Source organism: Onychostoma macrolepis, chromosome 11 (assembly GCF_012432095.1).
Source record: "Onychostoma macrolepis isolate SWU-2019 chromosome 11, ASM1243209v1, whole genome shotgun sequence".
NCBI classification, from domain to species: domain Eukaryota; kingdom Metazoa; phylum Chordata; class Actinopteri; order Cypriniformes; family Cyprinidae; genus Onychostoma; species Onychostoma macrolepis.
The window spans coordinates 12,615,179-12,642,819 of record NC_081165.1 but is presented as its reverse complement, the minus strand read 5'-3'; the positions used below and the strand labels follow the sequence as shown (position 1 = coordinate 12,642,819).

The 27,641-nt window shown below is 37.1% G+C and overlaps 2 protein-coding genes across 6 annotated transcripts in view; one reads left to right on the top strand and one right to left on the bottom strand.

The window, feature by feature from the left end:
- Window positions 1-308: 308 nt before the first annotated feature.
- lims1 (LIM and senescent cell antigen-like domains 1) lies at window positions 309-10,733 on the bottom strand. 3 transcript variants are annotated; one of them, XM_058791814.1, is made up of 11 exons: window positions 10,575-10,733; window positions 7,830-7,989; window positions 6,564-6,630; window positions 6,358-6,478; window positions 5,989-6,138; window positions 5,758-5,908; window positions 4,451-4,543; window positions 4,290-4,338; window positions 4,071-4,146; window positions 3,577-3,710; window positions 1,547-1,680 (listed from the first exon to the last, which is right to left on the bottom strand). In XM_058791814.1, coding segments are annotated over exons 1-11 (1,032 nt in total). In that variant the 5' UTR covers window positions 10,604-10,733; the 3' UTR covers window positions 1,547-1,678. The 3 variants fall into 3 exon arrangements, with proteins under 3 accessions (XP_058647798.1, XP_058647797.1, XP_058647796.1); XM_058791815.1 differs by lacking the exon at window positions 3,577-3,710 and having other exon boundaries at window positions 309-1,680; XM_058791813.1 differs by lacking the exon at window positions 1,547-1,680 and having other exon boundaries at window positions 3,569-3,710.
- A 2,098-nt stretch (window positions 10,734-12,831) lies between these two features.
- Window positions 12,832-27,641, top strand: part of thsd7bb (thrombospondin, type I, domain containing 7Bb) — a 76,846-nt gene continuing 62,036 nt past the window's right edge. The window contains exons 1-4 of one of the 3 annotated variants that reach the window (XM_058792123.1): window positions 12,832-12,925; window positions 13,030-13,160; window positions 14,049-14,122; window positions 19,010-19,152. The gene's annotated coding sequence lies outside the window, so the exon portion shown is untranslated. Of the gene's footprint in view, window positions 12,926-13,029; window positions 13,161-14,048; window positions 14,123-14,891; window positions 18,940-19,009; window positions 19,153-27,641 lie in introns of those variants that run through there. The other 2 variants (XM_058792125.1, XM_058792124.1) reach the window with 2 other exon arrangements.

Sequence of the window (27,641 nt, the reverse complement as noted above, 5' to 3'; positions counted from 1 at the left end):
TGTATTGGTCCCTTATTTCATGCAGTTCAGATAACTTAAAATACTGCATGTGAGTATATAGACTATTGTATGGTACTTCATGGTGATGTTTGCCCGAATGACAATTTTACTATTGTGCCTTTGAATTTTATTGGAGTGGACATTGGGTCATCAATATAGACTGTTGACTGCAAATACATGTAGGTTGAAGGGTATTATCTATTAGTTAGTTTTGCACATTTTTAAGAGTACACATTTATAGATGACCTTAATAGACATGGACTTAAAAACAAATCACAAAATTCCATTACAAAGAAAATGTTAAGACATCAGAAATAGTGCATACTTTATTAATATATTGATATTTCATACATAACATAGTGAGATTTTTCATTTAAAAGCTGCCAACAAGCATATTAATACATATTCTGCCAAAATGCATCATTCCGTGAATGCAGACATTGATGAACTCATAAAGTTGTTTTGCAATGGCTTTAAAACTTAATGTTCAATAATTAAAATGAAATGCCTGACTGTAATAATAAAAAAAAAATCTTTAAAAAAAAGCAAATAGCTAAATGCTTAATCAAACACAAAATATAATGATTAATATAAGAAATGTAGTGAAGTTAAAAGTTTCCTTTTTAAAATGTCTTTTATACTTAAAAATAGATTCTGAAATCAAAGACAGTCAAATCATGTTTAAGTTCAGTCAATTGTTACAAAAATCATACATAATTGCTGTCAATGTAGATAACAATACACAAGGCACAAGTTCATTATATTTGGAGAGTATAAATGGCGTTTTTCTCCAGAAAAATAAGGCAGGCATGTCATAAAACTAAACTTTAAAAACGAAATGAAAAAGATAAGGATGTTATGACGCAAGACAGTCAACATGGTTCATAAACCTCTTATGTGGTCTAATTTATTGCATATTTCGAGAACACAGCGAGGGCTTTAATAAAGCAAGATAATTTAAGCTGGGGAGGAGATTACACAGCCTCAGCATTTTCAGTTGAGCAAAAAGTTTGGTTTAGAGCTTGTCGTGTTGCTCCAGGGTCATTACATCATGCATTAGCTTCTGATCCCCTGTCTGACAGAAAAATATGAGGCTTGAGCATACATTAAATATCAAATACAACTCTCAGATCAATACATCAAAGCTGGGCCCACAGTCAGGACACAAAAAGGGGTTCAGCCTTGAGAAAAAGCTGTGGCATTGCATATGAAGCAACAGAAGTCACAAACGTGCTGAATAGTCACTCTGAACAGTGTGAATATAACTGGTATTATCTTTATACACATGCAAGTACATATATATATATCAATAAACAAAATAAAAGTATTTGTTTGGTTTTGATTGCAGAGTGTTAAGACACAAGAACATCTGTTGGTATGAGACCAAAGAAAATCTGCTGGCTACTATCTGCCATGGAAAACCAAAGTTTAAGCACGTAAGACACACTTCTACGACTAAGCCAAGATAATTTGCGGTCCAGATTTAGTTTGGTCTCTGTTCGTACTTTAAGCACCATGGATGTAACAATTGACCATCCTTTGACTCCCTCTGTGGGCGAGGAGATCTACTTGCGGCCCACGGTCTCCGCCAGCTTCTTAAGTCTCTTCTTCAGCTCCAGAGGAAACTTCTCGTAACATTTCTTACATACCGGCTTCATGTCAAATTCCACAAACTTGTTCCTAAAACACAAAGTTTGCTTTTAGGAGTGTGATTTTTAACACATTCAGACCAGAAACATAATCTACACGTATGCGTTCCATTCCAACTAAAACTATCAAAAGTAATTTTTGATAATAAAATAAAGCCGAAATAAAATAAATATGGTTGAAAATGTAAAAAAAAAAAAAAATAATAATAATAATAATAATAATTTAGAAACATTGCTCTGGAAGCTAACTGTAATTAAATAAATTTAAGTTGAAGTACTAAAACTAAAATAAAAATAATATACAGCTAAATATAAATATTAAAAAGAATAAAATTGACAAAAGCACAAAATAAAATTACTAAAATGATCATTGAAAATATTAAAAGCCAGTTTAAAATATTAAATACGATAATAATAAAAAATACATCATATAATATTTTATTAATACTTCAATAAACATTTTGAAGGCAGTGTCATGCATTAATTTGGTCTATGAGTTACCAAAAAAATGGGTGGGAAACATCAATAAAATATAAAAAAAATATGATAATGCTGAACTGGCAAATGAATACTGGAAAATAGAGATGCATCTATATTACAATTCTTGCTGATAACAATAACCAGATTATTATTTTGATGTTATGGCCGATAACTGGCTGATTTTAATTTTAATGTAATTTTCAAATTTTATTAACTACATTGAATATTTAAGTCAGACAAATTCGCTACCATTGAAGTTAAGCATCACAACAATCTAAACAATTAATAATACTGTTTAAAATGAATATAAAGTACTAGTGTTTTCTATGAGTAAGGCCCAATCCCATTTTAGGGGTAGGGGTGTCTCCATTCTCTGGAGGAGTAGGTGGAAGGGCCAGATAGCCCTATGAAGATTTTTCAGGACCACACTTCAAACGAAGGGGTATGAGAATTATCTCAGCAAAAACCGGCTACAGCAGCAACATGGCTGCCCGAGCAAACAAAAAGACTAAGAATGCATTAATAAAGATTTTAATGAAACGTAATCATTTGTTTTATTTTACATTCAATCGTGTATTCATATTTACGGTCATGTTATTTAAAGTAACGTTTGCCACAAAAAAAAAAAAGATAACGTTTGCTCACGTTAAATCATTACTGACTGCACGATAGTGCCACAACATATTTTCATGTCTGATCAGGACGATAACCACCACAGACACTGAGGGGGGCTAATCCCCCCCAATAATTAGAAAATCGCAATCGCCAATTCGAGAGAGGGATGAAAGTTGTGTGTACGTACGTCTGTGCATCTCTCTTTACAATGAGTGAGTTTCTTCAAAAACAGATTCAGTATTTAAACTATGTTATTAATAAAAGTCGCGAGGCAGCGTTGACAAGATTCTTTGCTCCTGGATGTGTGAGCAGCGCAATCTCCGATATGTATGTCAGTAAGCAGCGCATTAATATAGAACGGTAAGGCTCTAATGCACACCAGTATAGATGTGTGTATTGTAGAAGCTAGACGGTGTATAACGGTATAGTTGACATGTAACGGTATAGTAGTGGTGTCCAATTTCTTAGGGGAATATTTTTACTCCTATCCCTTGCCACTGTGTTTCAAGGTGAAGGGGAAGGGGTAAGGTGTAGGTGTAAGGGTAGAGGTAGGTGAAGGGGTATAAAATAGAATTGGGATTGGGCCAAAGTGAGCATAAGATGATGGTAAATGTACATTTACCCTCTAAAATGGGGGGATTGATGGCAAAAAAGGGAATGTAAGCATGCATAATTAAATATCCAATAATGATTAATGATAAAAATACAGGAAAAAGTTGCTGAAAAAAGCAGGGGAAAAAAAAATGGTAAGGCTGACGACACTAACCAATGATAATGAACGAGTGAAGCAGATGAGCATGAAGAAGGAAAAGGAGAGAAAAGGGTTACAGACAGACAGCGATGACTTTCTTTCGCCGTTCGCGAGAGTCACGTTCACGTTTCGCCAAACGGCGCTTCAGCTCTTCCGGCAGGCGTTCGTAACAGTGTTTACACACCGGCTTCAGGTCCACCTCCACAAACCTGTCCCTGCAGGGCCACCATCAGGGACAATGAGGGAGGAAAGAGGAGAAACAAGCGAAAAGGAGGGGAAATTGGATGGAAAATTGGAAGAAGAATGGGTTTGAAGTGGGAAAGAGAAAGAGAAATGGGATGCGGTAGCATTTTGCGAGCGAAGGAGAATTGAATGGGACAGAAGTAGAGAATAAAAGAGTTAGCTGGAGAGAAAGGTTAGTAATGATCCAAAGAAGTACATCACAGCAGCCGAGAGAGACAATTTAAAGGCACTTCTGCACAAATTTAAACACAGCTACCGAACAATCGCTAAGAGAAAAAGGAAAGAGGACAGATTGTGATATAGGATGAGTACGTGTGTGTAAAATCACTTACTTGAGGGTGAGCTTGGTGTTACAGGTCGAGCACGAGAAGCAATTCACACACCAAGCCTTATTCAGAGCAGACACCACTGAGAGAAAACACAAAAACAAGTCAGCACCCCTAGCCATAACAACTGCACATCAAAGCATTCTTTTTTGTAATTATTATATATTGAAGCTTTAAAGGTTGGGAACTAAACGTCAATATCATGTTCAAATAAAGAGCAATTACCATCTCCTTCAATCACACGGTTGCAATGATAACAAACATCACCAAAGAGCTGCATAACAGACAAAACAGATGTTTTAGTCTCACATTAAAAAGTTTCATTATCCACAACAGCCTTTTCAGATCAAAAGGCGCTTTTGAAAGAAGAGCCAGGCATGTGTTACCTGGTTGTAGTGAGTCTCGCAGTAAGCAAGGCCTTTTCTCTCATAATGACGGTGTCCCAGGAAAGGCTTCTCACACTTGGCACAGACAAAATGCTGTAGAGACACACAAACACACAAGCTGTGAGCATGCCCTTCAAATATACACTACCATTCAAAAGTCTTGATTGATTTTGTCTCTTATGTTCACTAAAGGTGCATTTATTTGAGTACAGTGAGACAGCAGTATTGTAAAATATTAGTGCAATATTTTAGAATGTAATTTATTCCTGTGATGGCAAAGCTGAATTTTTAGCATCATTACTCAAGTCTTTAGTGTCACATGATCCTTCAGAAATCATTCTAACGTGCTGATTTGCTCAAGAAATACTTCTTATAATCATCAAAGGTGAAAACAGTTGACTGCTTAATATTTTTTTTGTGAAAACTGTGAGACTTTTTTCAGGATGCTTTGAACAAAGTTCAAAAGAACAGCATTCGTTAAAAAAAATTATAAATGCCTTTACTGTCACCTTTGATCAGTTTAGTGCGTGCTTATTGAATAAAAACTTTAATTTCTTTAAAAGCCATATCGTCCAGGCAACACAGAAAAAAAAAGACTGGTATTATATTGTTTTATTTTGTAATAATGAAAAAAAAAAATACTTAATTATATGTAGGACTGTCACAATAACAACATTTCAGGAGTCAAAAGCATTTTAGTAATACTGCAATAAATAAGCTCCTTTAAATAAACAATTAAATATCAGTAAAATATTTGCAAGCTGAATATGACAACAGCATGAAACCTTTATTTTTCACTATTTAAATGTTTTCATTTTTCAAACAATTATTTAGGTATGCAGTCAGTAATGAACAAATTACAAGTGATAAAATAACAAATAAAACACACAAAAACTTGAAGAATACTGAAGTATTCAAGTAAACATCCAGAATATTATGACTAATAAAATAAATTATCTGACATAGTTTTCACTGCTTGATTATTATATAATACACATTAATACCGATCTGATGCAGTTTGACTGCAGAGAGCTTAATTGAAGTACTAAAGTTATCCAGGTGAAGTTTCTCCTATATTATTGTTTGATTACTATTACAAAGATCTGCTTATATACACTTAATACATAGCGGATTGTGTTCACATTGATTCCTTGCCAAGGCGGCCATTCTGACCAATAAACATGCAGTTTTTTGCATCGCCTAACATCCTTAATTAAATATGTTTTCAGAAAAATTATGATGCACACTGTACTAGAACTGTCACTATGTTGAACATAATTTTAAAAATCTAAATAAAATACACAGACCTCAACATGCCACTGTTTGCCCATGGCGTTGACCACACGGCCCTCGATAGGACGCCTGCAGGCTCCGCAGATCGGCACACCCATCTTATCATGGCAGGGGAGGCAGTAGAGTTCCCCTTTCAGCTCACGAGCGTCAGCTGTCAGCTCCTTACTGTAAAACACACAACCTCAAATTTACATTACTTACAATAAATGGACACAGCAGATGGAATCATTTGGTGTCGTACTGACCCACAGTTACTGCAGTTGAAGTGGTCGGGATGGTAGGGGTCGTTTTTGAAAATAAGGGGCTGCTCCTCAATGATGGCGTGGCACTTCTGACAAATGTACTTCCCGAGGCCCCGAGCTTTCTCGCGGTTATGGCATGGACGGCAGAGATGGCTGGAAAAAGCAGATATGCACATCAGCCAATCAGAACGCTCGAATTGGTTCCATATGCAACCATCTCAAAAGGATGATTCTGGTTGGTAGGACTAAAAACCCGTGTTTAAGAATCAGAATTGCTTAAGATAATTAATGAAAGCTGATCATAGACCAATTGAATGTATGTAGCCTGTCAGTCGCACGTTCACAGTCACCCCTCATTGGCTGTAAACTCACCGGCCGGCGTTCTTGACAAATCCAACATCGGCGAGCACGGCTTGGCAGATATCACAGCAGAAACAGTCAGGGTGCCAGCTGTTATTCATGGCCTTAATCACACGCCCAATTATAAACTCTCCTGTGGGAATATGAGGGACACAATTCACAATCAGCATAGTCAATAACATCACCTGTTCATATGTTTGTGTGTGTGCGTCTCTTACCACACTGGTGACAACAGGGAGCAAACAACATCTGGAAATCATGCTCACAGTATTTCCTTCCCTCAAACTATGGACAGAAGGGAGAAAAATAAAACATAACATCAGCTCCAATGGGAATACATCTCAAAGTCAATCAACTGCAGACAATTGCAACCTGCAGACAAAACATACTATAACTTCCAGAACTTTGAAGAAATGTCTGCACTTTTATAAAAAAAAAAAATAAATAAAAAATTACATATATTTCTGCATTAATAGATATTTATATTATTTACACTATTTACTTATATTTATTAGGGTTGTCAAAAAAAACATTTATTCGAATATTCAACAAATTTAAAATAAAAATCCACATTCTGCATTCGAATTTTAGGTGTCCGTCAGGCTGCCTTATCAGTGGCGCACAAGATGCGATGACGATGGGAGTGTCGTTGCATTTTAATGCTTTTTTTTTAGCCTATCCAGTTGAACCCACTGCTCATTCAAAGTATTGTGGAAAAAGAGAACATGTGAGGAGAAGATGTTTACATCAAAACTGAAACCAAGCCGTTCACACAGAATGCATATTTATCTCATTTCCTACAGGGACATCAATCACCGTTGCACTCGTGTTTCGCACAAGAGAGCCGCATGTAGAAAACCATGTAAAATTCATGGAAGTTAAACTTTTAAAAAACACGTCTCGTGACTTTATGGCGTTTTTCTGCATCTCATGTTTTTATTGAAAAAAGTGCCCTTTGTGATTGGTTTTCAGTTCTTTGTATTAAACTACACATTCATACATGATGCTTTTTGTTTCTAATTGTTTAAGCTACGTAATTAATTATATATGGTTTATAAACACTATGCACTTTTTTCAAAGATAGTCCTGTTATTTGTATTGCTCTGAAGAAATGTGCATTAGCAATATTTTGCTGGATGCGCCCTCTTGTGGCCTCAGGAGAGAAGCCAAAAGTTTTTTCCCGACAGAAATTATGCCTTTTAATTTCGAATATAATTCGAATATTGATATTTTAGTACAAAATTCAAATTTAGTTTTTAAGCCAATTTGACAGCCCTAATATTTATATTGTACAGTACATTTATAAATTTATATTATATTTCAGGTTTTTGCTACAAAAACCATTAGGCTACACAACAAATCTAAGTGGACTTCAGGGTCTTCCTATAATTTACTAAAAAAACAAAAAAGGTAATCTATGATATTACTCTTTAAACCAATAGGCTTCAAGATGAAATGCTACATGACAGGTTTAAAGCAAGTACCTCATAAAAGAGCCCTTCAGGAAACTGCTGGAAACACTGTGCGCAGACGAAGCACTGTTCGTGATACAGCTCGCCGTTGCTGTTGACGATCTTCTCCGCTGGGGCAAATCCGCTTTTACACCGTTCACACGAGGCATTTGCCAGGGCATTTGCCATGTTGCTGTTAGAAACAGATCAATGTCAGGAGAAATTAACAACAGTGACAATAAGCCTTTAGATCTAACACAACATTACGAGTCAGCTTTCCTCAGTAAGAATTATTTTTTTAAAGAAATATTTACTTTTATTCAAGAATGCAATAAAATATCAGAATTTATAGTAAAAAAAAGGCTGTTCTTTCTAACTTTCTATTCATCAATGAATCATGAAAAACATTCTACAAATTTATTAAGCTGCACAACTGTTTTAAATACTGATAATGTTTTTTTGAGCAGCAAATCAGCATATTAAAATGATTTCTGAAGAATCATATGAAACTGAAGACTGCAGTAATTATGCTGAAAATTCAGCTTTGCATCACAGGAAATGATGTTTTAAAATATATTCAAATAGAAAACAGTTTTTGTTTTTATTGTAACAATATTTGAAAATATTAGTGATTTTACTGTATTGTTTATTAAATAAATGCAGCCTTGGTGAGTAAAGAGACTTCTTCCAAAAAACATTTAAAACTCTTATAAACCCAGCTTTTGAATTGAAGTATATATAACTATGTTTGACCGTTAAGTTGAATGTATGAATTGATTTCATGTCTTTTTTTACAAAGTGATATATTGGCCAGACAGATTAATCTGAGGATAATTGCTCGTTTCGCAATTACTGTCATTGGCTTAGCCAATAAACAGAGTGAGCCAATGTTTAAAGGGATAGTTCACCCAAAAAATTACTCAATTCTGAGTAAACAGCATATAAAAAACTAACATCATTTAATTTCTTCAATTAAGCACGTTTCACTGAATATTATTAAATTTAATTGATATCAGTATCATATTGTAATTTGTCACCCTGCTCCTGGAAGTGCTTCACACTGATGTTTCTCTACTCAAAAATTCCATGTAGCCTGTCTGGCACTTTGCAAGATATTAAGTTTCTCCATTTAAGAGTGACCAGGAAAGACTGCAACCAATGTTTACATCTCACAAACAGAATAAGTCTGCCGTGGCCTGTGGTTACACTGCCAGACGTGATCTCAAATGACTCATGGCATGACGTCACAGGAGATGTGACTATTAGGGGATGGGGCATCTTTACAGCTTCCCCTCATTCCCTTCACCGCTGTCATGGCGTTAAAGCAGACTGATGAAGGCCGCGTTCCCTATATGGTGAAGTGAAGTTGAGCAGAGAAGATCTGCTTGTGTACTAACACAGCGTAGATCTATAAATAGATCATTTGCGTGTTAAAGAGATGGAGACTGGTGAATGTCAATTCTTATTACACGCAAGAGCTCACAGAGCAACAGTGGAGGTCTCACACCGCTGTGTGAGGAAGTGGGAGCTGTGCCATCTGTGTGTGTGTGTGTTGAAGGTTTGCTTATGTCTGTGACACACTCCCAGCTTATCCAGCATCTATTTGGGGAGAATATACAGTGGGGTATAAAAGTTTGAAAAAGTTTTTTTTTTTTTACTTTTCATTTCAAATGTATTTTTTCTTTTTCATTAGAAAAATGCAACAAGTATTTTCATTAGTGTTCTTATACTTTAGAACCCCATTGCACATACAAGTAAATAATTAGAAAACTTAATCTGAATATTACACAGAATCTTATATGTACTACCACTTAAAAGTTTGGGATCTATAATTGTATTTATTTATTTTTTAGTCTCATATGCTTACCCTTATTTATTTATTTTATTCACTTTTTAACGCCATGCCAGCATCAAGGCTATTTCCATGGCGATCTCAGGAAAAAAATTACACAAGGTAGCCTATACAATTAACAAAAAAAGTTATAAAAGACATTTCAGATCTACACATTCTAAAATACATTCAGGTGATCATATACTTACCAAGGCATCATTTAATTTATGTAAAAACAGTAATTGTGAAATATTACTGCAGTATTTGAACATATTTTAAAATGTCATGTATTCCTGTATTCACATGAGCCCTCAGAAATCATTCTAATATGCTGATTTAGTGCTTAAAAACATTATTATCAATGTTGAAAACAGTTATCCTGCTTCATAGTTTTGTAGAAGCCATGATACTTTCTTTCAGTATTCGTTGTAGAATCGAGATAATTTAAACATAATAAAATGTCTTTACTATCACTTTTCATCCATTTAAGTATTAATTTATATATACAAATAAATAAATTGTTACTGACCCAAAAAGTAAAAATGAAGAAAGGTTGGTGTAGGGCAATAGAATATACGGTTTGTACAGTATAAAAACCATTACGCCTATGGAGAGTCCCTACAAGGATAGCTGACCAGACGTGTGTGTGTGTGTGTGTGTGTGTGTGTGTGTGTGTGTGTAAACTCCACTAGGGAGGCTAATTAGCTTAGCATCCGCCCTCTCATCTCAATGCATTACATTTCATAGTTTTCCCTCTATACCAAAACACAGATTTCACACTAACCGTTTAAGAGTAGACAAAGAGAGAGGGTGGAAAAAAGAAAGAGAAGTAAGGTAATAAAGTAATTAATAAAACTGCAGATATCTACAGAATCTCTGGTTAGAGACTTCTCCGTAACATATCAAATTAAAAATAAAAATTAAAAATAAAAATAAAAACATCGTACCTGCCCGTCATCTCTGACACCCCCAGCATCCCCTTCAGCACAACTTATCCTGAGAGACGATTCAGATTTTATTCGACAACATAAGACGCCCCTCAGATCTGTTGCTTTTCCACTTTTTTTCGTTCTCTCTGAGACAAAGATGTTTTTCTCAAAAAACAGACTGTCCTCTCTGCTCGCTCTTCCGGGTCACGTGCTGCTCGGCTGGGCTTCTGATTGGTTACATGGATCAGCACCGCAGCTATGCAGAACCTTCAAACCTTGTTTGGGCACAATATAATAATTAATATAATATAATATAATATAATATAATATAATATAATATAATATAATATAATATAATATAATATAATATAATATAATATAATATAATATAATATAATATAATATAATATAATATAATAATATAATATAATATAATATAATATAATATAATATATAATATAATAAATTAATATAATATAATAATATAATCTGATTCTTGAGACATGGGACAAAACATGTCCAGCTATTACTGGACATTAACTGCTATTAGGTTTAAAAATACAAATATTTTAAATTGTAAATGTTATGGGGATTAATAATAGAATGTATTTGACACAATTATCCCCTTCAATTTAATTTTATCATTATTATGTGGAATCTATGACACTTATTGTCTTCTCACTGCATCTAAAACAGTGTGTCCACAGAGAAGGGTTCAATAATTCATATGCTATAAAATAGATTTAAAAAATTTTTAATGATGAAACACATGTTTTATCAAAAGCAACACTTCATAATACCTCATATCAAAGCAAGGTTGTTTTTCAGTGACACATGCATGTTTCATAAGGTTTCAAAGTTGTGTTCCCACTTTTTGTCAACACCGTCAGACATTCATTAAAATGTAATCAAATCAGGGAATATCAGGGGCAGCTGTCACTCTAAAGGACCCCCTTGCCACATCCCTGTCAGACAGACTCAATTTTATAGTTTTAGAAAATTTTAAATCCTAAGGCTAATATTTCCTGTGTCACAACCATGAGATGTCAACACCATCTTCGAATTTCTGAGGAAATTATTTGAAATATTTAGATCATTTTATTCTCCTGAAGCAGGTTACATTAATATCTAGCATCAACAGAAAATAAATAAATAATATAAAATGGCTACATGAACTCCATTTGTTTTGTGAAAGAAATGCCAAATTTGTCAATACCGTCAGATGTCACCACCATAAGATTTTGTGCTCCAATGATATATCAAAATACTTAAATGTGACTCTTGAATAAAAGCTTTATAAACAATAACATATTCACGTTTGTTGTGTTTGTTTTAATACAGTAATTGATTGATTCAATATATTTGATAGTTAAAATGAGTAGAAATTCAGGTTTTCGTCACCACCGTCATGTGTCAACTCCGTCAGTTCTGTCACCTCCATCAGTTGTACATTTTGATAATATTTCATTATGATATTTTATATTTGTTGTGGAATTGTTGGTCACGTGTGAAAGTGCAATCTGTCTGCTAACAAGAAAATGTGTTTTGAAATGTTAAAAACATCTTGATTGCTGTTAAAGATAAAGTTGAAATTATATTACTCAGTCCAAGGTAAAAAGCACATTTTGATAACAAAAGAGAAAAGTTGGGAGGTTGTAAGCATATCTCAGTAGCTTTGTACATATAAGATACGTAAATGAAGTTTAATTTGTCTGAGCACAAGGTTTTGTCCCACTTCTCAAGAATCAGTGTTATAATATAATATAATATAATATAATATAATATAATATAATATAATATAATATAATATAATATAATATAATATAATATAATATAATATAATATAATATAATGTAGTTCATTTCTGTTTTAAATAGTTTAGAAATTTAATTCATAACTAAAATGTCAAATAATAAATATCAGAAATATTAAGTGCTCAGTAATCAACTGTTATATTTTCTGTAACACACTCAGCCATAGTTCTTTAAACTTTTGTAAAATGACCACACAAAATAAATGTAAAACACAAACCTCTAAGAAACAAACGTTTAATGTATATTAATTACAAATCTGCATTAATATACATTTTTAAAAACAGTTGTCTTTAAAATAATTTTCTTTGTATTATGAAATATGCTGAACATAATGCTAAACACTGATTAATGAGCCCTCTTGTGGTTCCGTTAATACGGAACAGTGGTGAAAGCGGCGGAGCAGAGTGGACAGGCTAGAATCCACAATAGAAATGAGCTACGCACTTCCTCTGACGTCAGCACCGTTTTACTCACTTCTATCAAATAGAGACTTATATGGCATTGATTCGCGACAGCGCAGTCTACTCATTTGAAGTAAAAATCCTCAGCCTACGGGTCTGTAAACTTCTTCCGTCTCACTTGATTTAGAAAACAGTTTTATTTTGTCAAATACACACAACATGCATTGTGAAAAGTTAAGTTTTGAAACTATGTTGCAGCTTATATTGCATATCCACCAGACGAGGACGCTGTTGCAAAACAAAAACAAAAAAAAATGAAGAAAAAAGAACTTGCACACAGTAAATGTGAGGAAATACTTCTGTGGTTGCTCTGTTAGGACACCTGAAATGTAGGTGAAACATCCAATTAATTAAGTTTGCAATATTTCTCTACGTATATGTTATACGGTAACAATAAGCAAAAGTAGGCTATATAAAATATCAATGAATTTTAGTATTGTTAATCATATTATTTGGTGTGTGTGTGTGTGTGTGTGTGTGTGTGTGTGTGTACATTTATAATAATAACAACAACAACAGTGACTGTAATATATAAAGCAATTCTTGTTATTATAAATGGAAATTTAAACATAGGCTATGTAATTTACATATATACATTTACCTACATTTCAGGCTATATAAAATATCAATTAATTTTTGTATTGTTAATCATATTATTTGGTGTGTGTATGTGTGTATACATTTATAATAATAATAACAACAACAGTGACTGTAATATATGAAGCAATTCTTGTTATTATACATTTTCTATGTAGGCTATGTCATTTTTACATATATACATTTATTGTTGTTGTTGTTGTTATTATAATAAATGTAACTTTTTCTTTTAATAGTTAAAAAAAAAAATCTTAAAATAATTTTGCCTATTATACCCTATCATTTACGCCCAGTATTTTGTACAAAGCCATTTAACATGATTTTTGAAGGTAATATTTGCACTGTAAGCAGTGCAAAAAAACATTGCCATCATTTGCATTTTCAGTCAACAGTCAATCAAGTTGATAAACAGAAACAGCAGTTGATTGACTACTTCACACACACACAGAGAGAGAGAGAGCGTCAGTGTTATTAATGTGCCCTTATAAAGTGCAGCCGTGTCTAATCTTTCTGTGATGGTTTCTAAGCTATAATCTTGTACACACAAACAAGCTGTTACTGGATTTCGAATCTCTCATTTATACATTATCATGTTTTGCCCTCTGGGTTCTGCCCTTTAGTCTGAATTCATCACCTCCCGGGTATCGTTGTCATGGATACACATGGATGCACAAAGGTCCATCTGAAGTTCTGGGTAAGAGAAATGCACGATTCCCTGATTAACATTCAGAGTTACGTAAAGACGGTATAATCACCAGAAAGCCTGATCAAACATGTCGCTGTGATGTGCGATAAACAGATTTATAACGCTGTTCATCTTAAGGTCATCACTGCTTTAGAAGAGTGTTGAGAGAGACAATCATTCATCAAGTGGAACTTACAGACCAAAGTTAGGTGATAATATTCATCTTGGCAAGCGCATATTCATAAGTATATGCACGCAGTCACTTTTATGATTTCTTGGTATTTCAGTCCTTGTCAAGTTTTTCTTTTGCCTTCTGAGATTTGAATGAAATAAGCAACTGTGTTTTGGCATGTGCATGATAAGCTCCCACAGATGGGTTTTACTCTTCACATGGCAGTGAAAGGGATGCTTGTGGTACAGAACATAGATACGAATCAAGATCTCTTCACGAGTGTTTTTGAAATCAACTCTGAGGGTGTAAAATATATATTGACATAAATAAACTTTGATGCGTTCATTACAGAATTAAAAAATCAGTTATAGATATTCTAATGTATTACATATTCATTTCATATCCAAAACATGATCAATATTTATTATATACAAAATAAAAATAATTATTTGGCCCTGTAAATGAAAAATCTGGTGTATTGTTTGTGTTAATATTTCATTATGGTGTAATTTGTTCCTTCAGTTACATTTGTGTTTGCAGCTTTTTTTAAACAAATATGAATCATACCAAAATGTTCAAATAAAATTGAACTAAGCATGATTCATCACATAATTTGTGGTAATAATCACATAATCAAAGTGAATCACTGTCAGAGCAAATATTTACACCTACAGTACACAGTGGCTGAAAATCCACAATGACAGACAGACAGACAGACAGATAGACAGACAGATAGACAGACAGATAGATAGACAGACAGATAGACAGATAGACAGATAGATAGATAGATAGATAGATAGATAGATAGATAGATAGATAGATAACTTTTCAGTGTAATGGTATTTCAGAGAGTGGTTCCCGTTGCCATGTGAACAACACAGCTCATAAACATGTGACATGAAGCATGAAAACACTGTGTCTGGTGTTTCTACATGTGGCTCTGCATCTGTGGGTCTCAGAATAAGTGAGTCTGTTATTGGAAGTGCAGATGAAGGACAAACTATTCATAGATTACTCGGCATCTCTTTCAATGAATGTAGATTTCTAAGAGTCATTGAGATGCAAGAAATTCACTGTACATCGATCTCCCATCCTGCCGGAACCCTCATGAGTATCACACACTTCTATTCACGTCCTTAGAGTTGTATTTTTACAGCTCTCATGTGTAATGTGAAATGTCAAAAGTATGGAAATTCCTTCAGATATTCACAGCATTCTGCATGGAAACATTTTTCCTTTTTTTTAAATTAAAAATGCCAAATGGTGAAAAATGTTTCTTGTCCTGCTAATCAATTCAAAACAGCATCACTGGATATTAATATAGGTCATTTAACATTAAGCCAGCCTTTGATTTGATTGGCCATCTCAATCATTTTTACATCAATGAATGTTGCTAGACTTTTGAAGCAGACCAGATAAAAATATTTTTTTTAAAAAGTAACTTTTTGTCGGCCCAACAAGAAAAAGCAACATCAATCTGGCCTTTCCTTAAAGGTGCTGTATGTACGTTTTTGACTCTACTTAAGCATAAAAATACCATAATATGTTTGCAGATATGTAAGAAACATCCTAAGTTAACATGTTTGTTTATCTGAAAAACAATGCTATAGTCAGTTATTCTCCTTTGAAAATGTGCATTCCTTGTCAGAAGGTCTGTCTCTGTTTTGGTCTGTTTAACCCGCCCATTGCCAGTTTACCCAATTGTATTTCGGCACTCCGGGTTGCCAGTTGGCAGAAAACACAGCGCATTTCATTTCAGTCATGGAAGCTGCCAAGTAAGGTGTGCTCGTTCCTGTTCCAATCTGGCAACCTGCATGTGGGTCAAATCTAAGGAGGAGGGGCCGGGTGGAAAAAAAACCCCTCTCCAATATTTTGAATTTGGACTGCAATACCTAGTTCAACCAGTAGGTGTAAATTCTACATACAGCACCTTTAATCTCTATGGTGGACACAGCTCTTCAGGTTTGAAAGAAAAGATTCACAAAGTTTTAAAAGCACCCATCACTTGTTATTCTGTGGTCAGAAAGTCTTGTGATCAGTGAGGACGATGAAAGGATGTTGTGCACCCTCCAACCAATGCCTCCATTCCTCAAGAGCCAGCTTGATAGCGAGGTGTTCCCTGTTGCTGATGTCATAGTTTGGCACATGGATGGAGTTTGGCTGGAGTCCCCTGCTGCTGAGACAACACTGCTCCTACCCTGGTGGTGGAGGTGTCCACTTCCATGACGAAGGGTTTGTTGGAGTCTGGGTGGATGAGGAGTGGTGCACTGGCCTTTTTGAGTAGTTGGAATTATTCTGTGGTAGCTGGTGACCAGGACAGAGATTTGGGCTTGTTCTTCAACAGACTGGTGATGGAGCTGTAGTTGTGGATGAATCATCTGTAGAAGTTTGAGAATCTCAGGAAGCACTGAAGTTCCTTAATGGTGGTAGGAATGGACCAGTTTTTAATGGCTTCCACCTTCCCCTCGTCCATTTGGATGCCACCGCTACTGATGTTGTATCCAAGGAACTGCACTGAGAATAGATGGAAGGAGCATTTCTCGGCTTTGAGGAAAAGATGGAATTCTCTCAGGTGTTTCATGACCTCCGTGACGTGGTGGCGATGTTCTGCCATGCTCCGGGAGATGAGAATATCAATATAGATAAGGACAATCCGATGGAGATACTCCTGGAGAAGTGGAGAAGTCCTGGAATACAGAGGGGGGTGTTGATTAGGCCATACGGCATCACCAGATATTCATAGTGGCCAGTAGGGTTAATGAAATCTGTCTTCCACTCGTCTCCCTCACATATCCGGATGAGGTTGTAGGCACTGCGGAGGTCCAACTTGGTGAAAACGGTGGCTCCACGGAGATGTTCAAGTGCCGCTGGAATGAGGAGAAGTGAATAACGGAACTTCACAGTTATCTTGTTGAGTGCCTGGTTGTCTATACAAGGCCGCAAGCCTCCATCCTTCTTGGCTACGAAGAAGAAATTCGAAGCAGCAGGGGACGTTGAAGGGCGGATGTAGCCTTGTTGTAAAGCCTCTTCAATATACTCCTCCATGGCCTTCTGTTTAGAGAGTGAGAGTAGTTAAATCTTTCCACGGGGCACTGGCTCACCCGGAATCAGATCAATGGCACAGTCCCATGGCCGATGTGGAGGCAGCTGTAAGGCTTTCTTTGGGCAAAAGACGTCACTGAAGCAACTGACTTTCTCTACTGGACTTTCAATGGACATGGAGTTGATGGTGAGGGTCTCTGAATGGTGCGATGATGGATGAGGAGTTTGAGGAAAACAGTCAGGAAAACATCTACTGCCCCACTTCAGGACCTCACCCGTCTTCCAGGAGATGATGGGTTTATGCTGCACAAACCACGGGCGCCCAAAAGTCACATCAGTGGTGGAATCTTCCAGAACCAGGAGGTGGAGAGTTTCCTCATGCAGCTGGCCGACTTGTAAATGGAGAGGACCAGCACTGCATCAAATGTGTCTTCGGCTAAGTGGTTTTCCGGTCACCGACTGAACCTTATAGATGGTTTTGGTGGCTGTGGTCGGGAGGTTGAGCTGGTGGCAGAGGCTCCTGGAGATGAAATTCCTGGCTTACCCGGAATCGAGGAGGGCATGTTCTGGAATGGAAACATCGGAGGCAGTAAGCATAACTATAGTGGTGAGGGGCTGCATATTAACAATGGATGGCTTAATGACACTCACCATGGGTCGTGGAAGACGAATTGGGCATGCGGAGATTAAATGCTCATCAGCACTGCAGTAGAAACACAAGCCCTGGGTCAGCCACCTCTGCCACTCAGCGTAATTCAATCAGGTAGCGTCCACTTACATGGGTTCGTGGCCTGGTTCTGGAGTGCTGATGTTCTCTGGCCGATGGAGGAATGGAGTGGATGGTTGACCCTGGTGTTCCTCAAGACAAAACTGTATATGATTGGCACATCTGATGGAAAGTTGAATGAAACGTTCTAAGCCGATGGTATCATCATATGCAGCGATATGCAGCCACACTCTCAGCTCCAATCCCTGCCGATAGATGGTGAGGAGCGAGCGCTCATTCCATCAGCTGGCAGCAGCGAGGGTCCTGAACTTGAGAGCATAATCATTAACAGACATTGAACCTTGACAGAGATGGCACAGTTGGTCACTGACAGAGGAATCACCCGCTGGTCTGCCAAAAACTTCACGGAAGTGTTTGAAGAAATTATTAAGTGATTGTGTTACAGTACCGTATTGCGACCAGATGGTTTCGGCCCATTGGAACGCTCGCCCCAACAGCAGGGATATGATGAAGGCAATCTTAGCTCTGTCCAGTGTGTAGAGATGCGGCTGCATCTCTAGGACCAACGAGCACTGCAGTAGAAATCTGTTGCACTCCTCTGCCACACCAGAGAAGGGCGCTGGTTGGGCCATGGGACTGGCAACCACTGTCGATGAAGAAGCAGTGGTGGTGGTGACGGAAGTAAACGGAAGTGTCGTTTTAGTGGTGGAGGTGAGGATTCGCCAAAGGTAGTCCACGATCTTCTGGAACGGATCGGGTGCACTCATGTTGCCATAATCCTGTCTGCAGTCTGGTCTTCTGTTACGGAAGGAGACTCACACAGAGGATTAGAATGACACAGATGACTTTTATTGAAGGCAACAGAGGCAATGGGCGAAATGGCAGGTGAGTAGGAAATTCAATGGAGAAGTTCATGGTACTGATAAGGAATGTAATGAAAGTCTTTTTCTTACAGGAGATCGCGGATGAGACGGATGGAGGACAGAAGACAGCATACACCTATAACAGCATACACAGTATAACAGTTCAGGGTAATATCCACATGGAAACTTGGGAGGAAACACACGCTGGAGAGGAACAATGGAGAAGGCACAGAAGGTAAGTACACAAAGGAGGTAGGAGTATCAATGTTCAGCTGTAGTAGCATAGAGAGTCCACTTCAAATGAACGAGACCAGACACTGGAGTAACGTGAGGTGTGTGCTTATAAAGCCAGCTTGATGAGGGTGCAGATAAGATGCAGGTGTGTGTGATCAGTACTCAGGTGAGGGTGTGCACTGGGATTGGGTGGTGAGTGAGCCTGGCAGATCTGTGACAAAAGGATCCTCCAATAAAATTCTGTGGGATTTTTTTAAGCCTGTTTTAGCATCCGCCAGGCGAAAACCATACGACTGCTAACCAAATGATTTGTGGTAACCTTGAGTTTTGTGGTTCAATCATTGCAGGATGAGTAAGGTAAATACAGTTAAATACTCTCAGCCCCAAACTATGAGCATTAAAGCTTGATTTAGAAAGCACCACTAATGATGCATGAAATCTCAAAATCTTCTGTACAAATTCTAACAAGAAACATTTGCGATCTGATAATATGTATGAGATTATCATAGTGTTAAACACTTTAGAGCCCGGTCTGATATGCTTTGAATGCCGATCCATTATTTGACAATGAGATAGAGGAAGGGGTGGAGGGGGAGTTGAGTGTTGGCAGAGTGAGAGAAAGAGAGGGAGAGCGAGTGAGCAAGAGAGAGATAGCTAGTGCTGCCAGTGTCCATACACCACACACAATCCCAGCTCTCTGTCTCTCTCCTCTCTGCCACTTTATCTTCAGCAAGGGCTGCCCACTGGGATAACATTCTCTATCTGTCTTTCACGCGCATTAATCAGTCATTCTCTGGCTTTTTCTCTTCCTCATTATTTGACACTTTTTCTCCATCCTCCTTTCTGTCATCTTCCTCTTTCACCTCCCTGTCCTCCTCCTTTATCACTTGCTGCTCACATCATCTCACAGGCTGGAGAACTCACAGGACGCTGGAAGACAGACAGGTAAGACTGTGTGAGAGAAAGAGAGAGAGAAAGAGAGAAGTAAAAGATCCCGTGCATGTTTAGATGTTTGACATGTCTGATTGATCATAATCTATAATCTGTTTTACTGTAAAAGTCTGTTTATTTCTCATTTTCTTGCTCTTTTATAGCTTCAGTTATTGTTCTTTGAAGTATCAACTTCGTCTTAGATGTTTTAAAATGCTTTAAGAGACACAGATGGGACTGTTATTGTCATATATATACTGTAGTTAGAGTGTAAAGTTATGAAATTAATGTGGGATGCATAGCTCGGGTTGTTCTTGGTAGTTCATGTGGAGCTCTCTGACTTTCTGCTAATCTAAAGCGTTTGTAACATTGATGAGATTTCTTCTAAAACTCACATGTGAGATTATCTTTGTTTTAGAGTAAAAATAAAAAATTTGGTTAATGTTATAAAAGAATTAATCTGTATAAATAAATCTAAATTAAGACATTTGTTGTTAAATTTCTCCAAATCTTGTAAACGCTGTTATTATGTGGTGCTTTCAAACATTATGTTTATTTGAGTGTCTGATTCGCCAAACATCACAACTTTGACTCAACTAATATTGTACATTTGTGTGTAGGACTAACTGTTTTAGAGTAAGTGTCTGTGGAAACCTGTCTGAAAAGAGTTATTATTTTTGAGTGGAACAGGAATTACATATTTCACCTTTGATGAAACTCTCCATTTGCTTTCGGTGCTTTCTAGAATAAATAATTGAGAATTGAAGAGGTGATATTTGTGCTTTTTTAATACTATGACTGTCCATTTCAGGTTGTTTCAGGCAGTCAGGAAGTTTCTCTCAAGCTCGTCGACCAGTCAATAGACTAATTTAGTGAGCCGATAAAACCTCCCTCCTCTGAGACAGAAGGAGAAAGTGATGAAAATAGCAGACTGAGATAAACAGATGTTTCTATACACGTCTGAAGACATTTATCTATGTGGGTAAAGTGACCTTGATGGCAATCCACCCACGTCTCTTCATATTGTTTTAATTTTTAAATAAAAGTGAAAAGCAGGTGTTTTGGTTTCAAGAGTTGGTGTATCAGTCTACCCGTGACTTCACCCTGAATTGTAAGGAGAACTCATCTGAGCATGAGACATATGGCTGCTGTCTTTTTCTGCCCTACTTTTAATTGAAATTCCACTAAGGTTAAAGCAAGCGAAGGCTTACCTGTGGTCTTCACAGATGGGCTTCTAATGGCTCTAATTTTCAGATTCATCTCCCTAAAACTAATCTGCTTTCGTCCCTCGCTTTCCATCCATCCATCCATCTATTTATCTGTCTGTCTGTCTGCCTGCCTGCCTGTCTATCTATCTGTCTAACCCTCTGGCCATCAAATTGTCTGTCAATCTGACTAACTATCAGACTGTCTGACTGCCATTCTCTCTATTGTTCTTTCTGTCTGTCTGTCTACTTTTCCTTATATCATCCTTTTAACTCCTCTATGTGTAATTTTTTTTATTACTTATTCTTTGTCCTCTTTAACATTATCTCCATCTCTGTCCTTTTTTTCTCTATGACCCCCTTTATGTTACACTCTTCCTTTGTCATTTCCTTTTCTTTTCACAACGGCTGGAATCTTGCTGTCACTTTGACAGATCTATGTTGTGATGGATTTGTGTGTGTATCCATCTATACAGCTATAAAATATTTGTGCGTCCATTTTATGGCTCCGAGAGTCATGAATTTGGAATGGGCCCATCGGTGCTTTGTTCAGATCCATTGGGAGAGAAGAATGCAGTGTGCATGTGTGCAGAGAACATGCATGCGATTCCCGTGTTATAAGTGCACATTAGTGACGAAAGATTGAATGAGTGTGTGCTGTGGACCGGAGTGTGATGTGGCCAGTGTGTGATTCATAATTAATGCTATTATTTTCATAATTTATATGAATGGTTACAGTAGTTGGGGGCACTTAGTAATCAAGGTTTTGCTGGGGTAATTATGTTAATTGCTTTAAAAAAGTGTCAGACACACCACTTTACATATGCAAACTGGTCTTTTAACAGTTGAAAGTAAATGAGTTTATTTTTGAACTCAGAGGAAGCATTTATGCTGTTATTGTCAAGAAATGATTTCAGTGCTGCTGTTGTATTTAATGTCAAGTGTGTTGCCATGTTGTGAACACCTCTGACTGCACGCTTGGGTTGTTCCGTTCAATAATTAATGGATATAATTATAATTAACGTTATATTTCAGCAACGTTTCTCAACTACTGTTCTCTACTGGGAAAAGCATTGATTTGGTTTGGTAAAGGAGAGTCAGGTGAAGTTTTGAGGGAAAGGAAAGTAAATTCCCACTTGAAATGGCTTTATAAAAGAGACTAAAGTGTCTGTGCACACATGTTTGTGAGAGAGAGAACGACTTTGTGTTGTTTCCTCTCCGCGGAAATCAATCCAAACATGAAGTACTGGAGCGCTCATTGCTATTCACTCATGCGGCTGTCTGTATCATATCTTTAAATCTGCTAATTAACCTCATTATGACGCTCAGCCTGCAGGGGATCCAGTGTAAACCAAAGCATACGCTCATACACACACATAGATTCCCCATGAAAACTTCACAAACTCAATGCAGACTGCTTCTCCAGTTTAATTATGAAAAGCCCATGAGTGAATAATTAATACCGTTGGGTCGCCCTCAGCATCTCACTAAACAGAGGCCAAGTGGTCATTGTGGTCCAGATAGACATGCTCTAAATAATCCAAACAGACACAGACCTCTCTGTAAACTGCCGCCTGCCAAAAACATGACCCATGCAACTAAGATTATGCCCTTCACCACACAAAGCACGCAATACAAGCCTTCTGGAGATTTACACAAAGCCTGATCATAGAACAAAACATCAGAATGCAAGCTCTAACCACACAAAATCTAGTAAACATGTTTGTTTGTTTTTTTGCAAGGCACAATGATGGTGGTCTTTCAGCTTTGGCAGCTCATATAAATGACTGGAAATTGCACTTCAGAAATTCAAAAACAGGCTTGACTGATACTATGGAACAAAACGTTTTAGCAGCAGTTAGGTCATCAGAGACAGTTGTAGGGCCCTATGAAATCAGTTTTGTTTTTTACCAAATTCCATTTTATTTTTTCCAAATTCAGTTTTTTTCCATTTAAATTTTTCTGGATTCCGTTTTTTTGTTTTTTCATTAAAATTTTTCTAAACTCTATTTTAATGGTTAAATTTTATTAATCAGAAAGCTTGTCTAATTAATTTAAATCATGAAACTTATAATATTATACAGCAATTTATTATTAAACTTATTACATTTTAAGGCCCTATGAAACATTGCAGTTGTGTTGCTGTCTATGGAGGGTCAGAGAGCTCTTGAATTTCATCTTAATTTGTGTTCCAAAGGTGAACGAAGGTCTTACGGGTTTGGAACGACATGAGTAATTAATGACAGAATTTTCATTTTTGGGTAAGCTATACCTTTAATAATCATTTTATTAGCAGTAGTAGTACTATCATTACATTAGGTAATATTTGGTTTCTTTAAGTTAAACCAAACTTTTATTTTGACGGGTTGCTATTTCTGTTTGTATATATGACATAGTTTTACTCAAAAGAAATGGTAAAATGCTCATGAAGTGACTCTCAAAGAAGTTCTAGAGATTGAGGTGGCAGAGGCTGAAAACACTGTGATTGTGTCAAAGCAGCTTTACAGTATTAAACAGGGAATTAGTGTGTCGAAATAGTGTGCCGTTCTCCACTGGCCAGATGAAACCATGCAGTTTAGTTCTAGGCTGCAGCAAAGTCAGATTGTGCAGAGGACTCATCTGGTTCCTGTGGTTTTGTCCCAATGGCCGTCTAGGTGACGAAGTCTTCGGAGGGTATCTGTCTCTGGGGCTCATCTAGTTGCCATGGACTCCGCTGACATGGTCTCCATCTGATCCAGATACTGTCTGGATCTGGGTGGCTACGGTGACCTCAGAATAAGAACAAAACAGACTAATATTAGCGTAGATGCCATTCTTCCTACGTAACAATTACATTGGGTGTTATGTGCGTCTGCACCATTCATTCACATACACTCATGCAGAACACTCAGGATTCATATTTAAATGGTATTCTTGCGGTTTCATTTTCATGGACACTAGTCCATATCTTGTTTTTTTTTTAAGTGTACTGACCTAATCTTGATGTATCCATCCAAATTTGGCAAATTCTCTGACATTCCGCGTCTTATACAGTAAATTCAGTTTTTATGACTGGATTCCACGATTCTGTCCACGTTTTCCACATCGCGGAAATCATAGGGCCCTACAGTCGGCAGATAACATTTCACATACATGGGGAAAGACTCTAAATGACCATTTTGGAGACAAGCGATAAAAGTTGCGCACTTTCTGGGAATAATTATATTCCTTGTTACTGTGGTTACAAATAAATATCTGACAAACTGAAAGTAGTGAAGAAAAAGGTAATGCATTCATGGTGATTTGCTAGCACTGGTTGTGGATTTGATTCTCAGGGAACCCAGATACTGATTAAAACATATCTTGAATGCATTGTCACTTGCATGGTACAAGCTTAATGTGAGAAAGTATGACAGATGTGTTAAACAGTAAATCCAGGTTTGCTGTAAAGATAAGTTATCCAAAGTGCAGTCAGGGGACTGAAGCCCATGGGTAAGCATTAAGGTAGTTTTTGCTTCTCCAGACTCTTGGTTTATTTGATCACTGATTTGATTTGCTGCACACTTGAAGGTTTCTGGTATCAGGTGTCGTATGGGAAAGTCTCAGCATCTGCTGTGCAAAAATAAAATGTTGTAGAGTGAGAATGATTTACAGTAGACACATCTGAAATGGCGTAGAGTGAGTATGTTTGACATTTCTGTTTGCTTCAGTTGATTTCTTACTAGGATCCAGTAATGGTTGACTGTAATGCACTTGTATATTTTTCAAAAAATGTTTTATGGAAACACAGTGACTCTTATAATGATTATACAACATATTTATTTTTTGAAAGCAGCAAAAGGAATTTTCATTTTTAAATTTACATTATAAGCAAATTTTGTACCTTTTATATGCATGCATGTTTTTAATTTTTTAATTTTAAGTGTTTATTTTTCAGCTGATTTAATTTGCATGCTACTATACTATATGTTGTGTTTCTTGCAGCATAGACGATTTTCTTCTAATGGAAGCTTTTTTTTTTTGGCATAACATTGCTCATTTACCATGTAGACAGGTACCATATTAAGGTTCTAAACTAAAAAAAAAAAAAAAAAAAGATTTACTTTAAACCAATTCACAAATAGCAAATCTCACAAATAATTATGAAGAAACTACAAGTGTCACATAAAATTAAACGTGATGTTTAAAAAAAGCTAAAAAAAAAAAAAAACTAAAAAAAGACTAAAATGGTAATTTCTTTCAACAGAAATTGAATAAAAAAATATATTTTTTATTGCGTAAGATGGTAGATACCTGTCACGAGCCAGGGAAATGAGGAAACGTGGAGCTTCGGAACAAATGACTTTATTTACAATAACACAACAATCTACTGACATTACATGACTTAACTATGACAATACACATGACTCTACACTGACATGCACTGACATACAAGACCGAACACTGAGACAAGGAAAGATATGATACTACAGTGATGATAGAGAGGCATCAAAGGACTGACAGCACCTGATCCTGTCCGGCCCTTCAGCGTCACCAGCATCATAAGTTTGGTGTCCACACCAGCACTGAGGGGTTTTCTTAGAAGCAAAATAGTGACTTTGGAAATCCCAATGCATGTTAATGTGACATAACATATACAGTGGGTACGGAAAGTATTCAGACCCCCTTACATTTTTCACTCTTTGTTATATTGCAGCCATTTGCTAAAATCATTTAAGTTCATTTTTTTTCCTCATAAATGTACACACAGCACCCCATATTGACAGAAAAACACAGAATTGTTGACATTTTTGCAGATTTATTAAAAAAGAAAAACTGAAATATCACATGGTCCTAAGTATTCAGACCCTTTGCTCAGTATTTAGTAGAAGCACCCTTTTGATCTAATACAGCCATGAGTCTTTTTGGGAAAGATGCAACAAGTTTTTCACTCCTGGATTTGGGGATCCTCTGCCATTCCTCCTTGCAGATCCTCTCCAGTTCTGTCAGGTTGGATGGTAAACGTCGGTGGACAGCCATTTTTAGGTCTCTCCAGAGATGCTCAATTGGGTTTAAGTCAGGGCTCTGTCTGGGCCATTCAAGAACAGTCACGGAGTTGTTGTGAAGCCACTCCTTCGTTATTTTAGCTGTGTGCTTAGGGTCATTGTCTTGTTGGAAGGTAAACCTTCGGCCCAGTCTGAGGTCCTGAGCACTCTGGAGAAGGTTTTCGTCCAGGATATCCCTGTACTTGACCGCATTCATCTTTCCCTCGATTGCAACCAGTTGTCCTGTCCCTGCAGCTGAAAAACACCCCCACAGCATGATGCTGCCACCACCATGCTTCACTGTTGGGACTGTATTGGACAGGTGATGAGCAGTGCCTGGTTTTCTCCACACATACCACTTAGAATTAAGGCCAAAAAGTTCTATCTTGAGCCCCTTTCGCACCGCTTTAGTTCCAGAACTAAAAGTACAGTACTAAAGTTTTGCGCAAACTATTTCCCAGTACCATTTAAAGGGTTGCATTCGCACCGACAGTGGGTACTAAGAAGTGACGTAAGCCGGTCGACAGCGACGTCATTTGTGCACGGCGTTCAACAACGAAAACAAAGAAGAACAACGTTGACAACAGGAGGATGCTGTGATCGGAGCTGTGTTTTTGTTGTGTCTTGCGGGGTTCACAATAATGGACATGGAATGTCGACGTATACGTCAAGCGATTGAAAGATCGGAAAGGAGTTCAAAATGTTCAAAAGTTCCTGCACTTCAGCGTCCATCCATCTATCGCTGTTCTCCATTCTTGCGAAATATAAGTTGATGCGATGTTTACACAGTATGTGTTTACACGGCGTTTTAAATCATGGCGGGTGAGGGCGTTTTCGTACGCGTTTAGCCAATCAGCGTACACTTACATCACGATAGTTCCTATGGAACTGTTTTAGACCCTACTCTGAAGTAGGAGCTAATTAGTTCCTCCAAACGGAGTTCCGGGAACTAAAACAGTTCCTAGTTCCCGCGGTGCGAACACGCCAAAAAGTGGGTAGTTCCACAATTAGTTTGGGTACTAAGAAAAGGTTCCTGCGGTGCGTAAGGGCCTTTGGTCTCATCAGACCAGAGAATCTTATTTCTCACCATCTTGGAGTCCTTCAGGTGTTTTTTAGCAAACTCCATGCGGGCTTTCATGTGTCTTGCACTGAGGAGAGGCTTCTGTCGGGCCACTCTGCCATAAAGCCCCGACTGGTGGAGGGCTGCAGTGATGGTTGACTTTCTACAACTTTCTCCCATCTCCTGACTGCATCTCTGGAGCTCAGCCACAGTGATTCTTTGGGTTCTTCTTTATCTCTCTCACCAAGCATCTTCTCCCCCGATAGCTCAGCTTCACTTTTGTCTCTAGGAA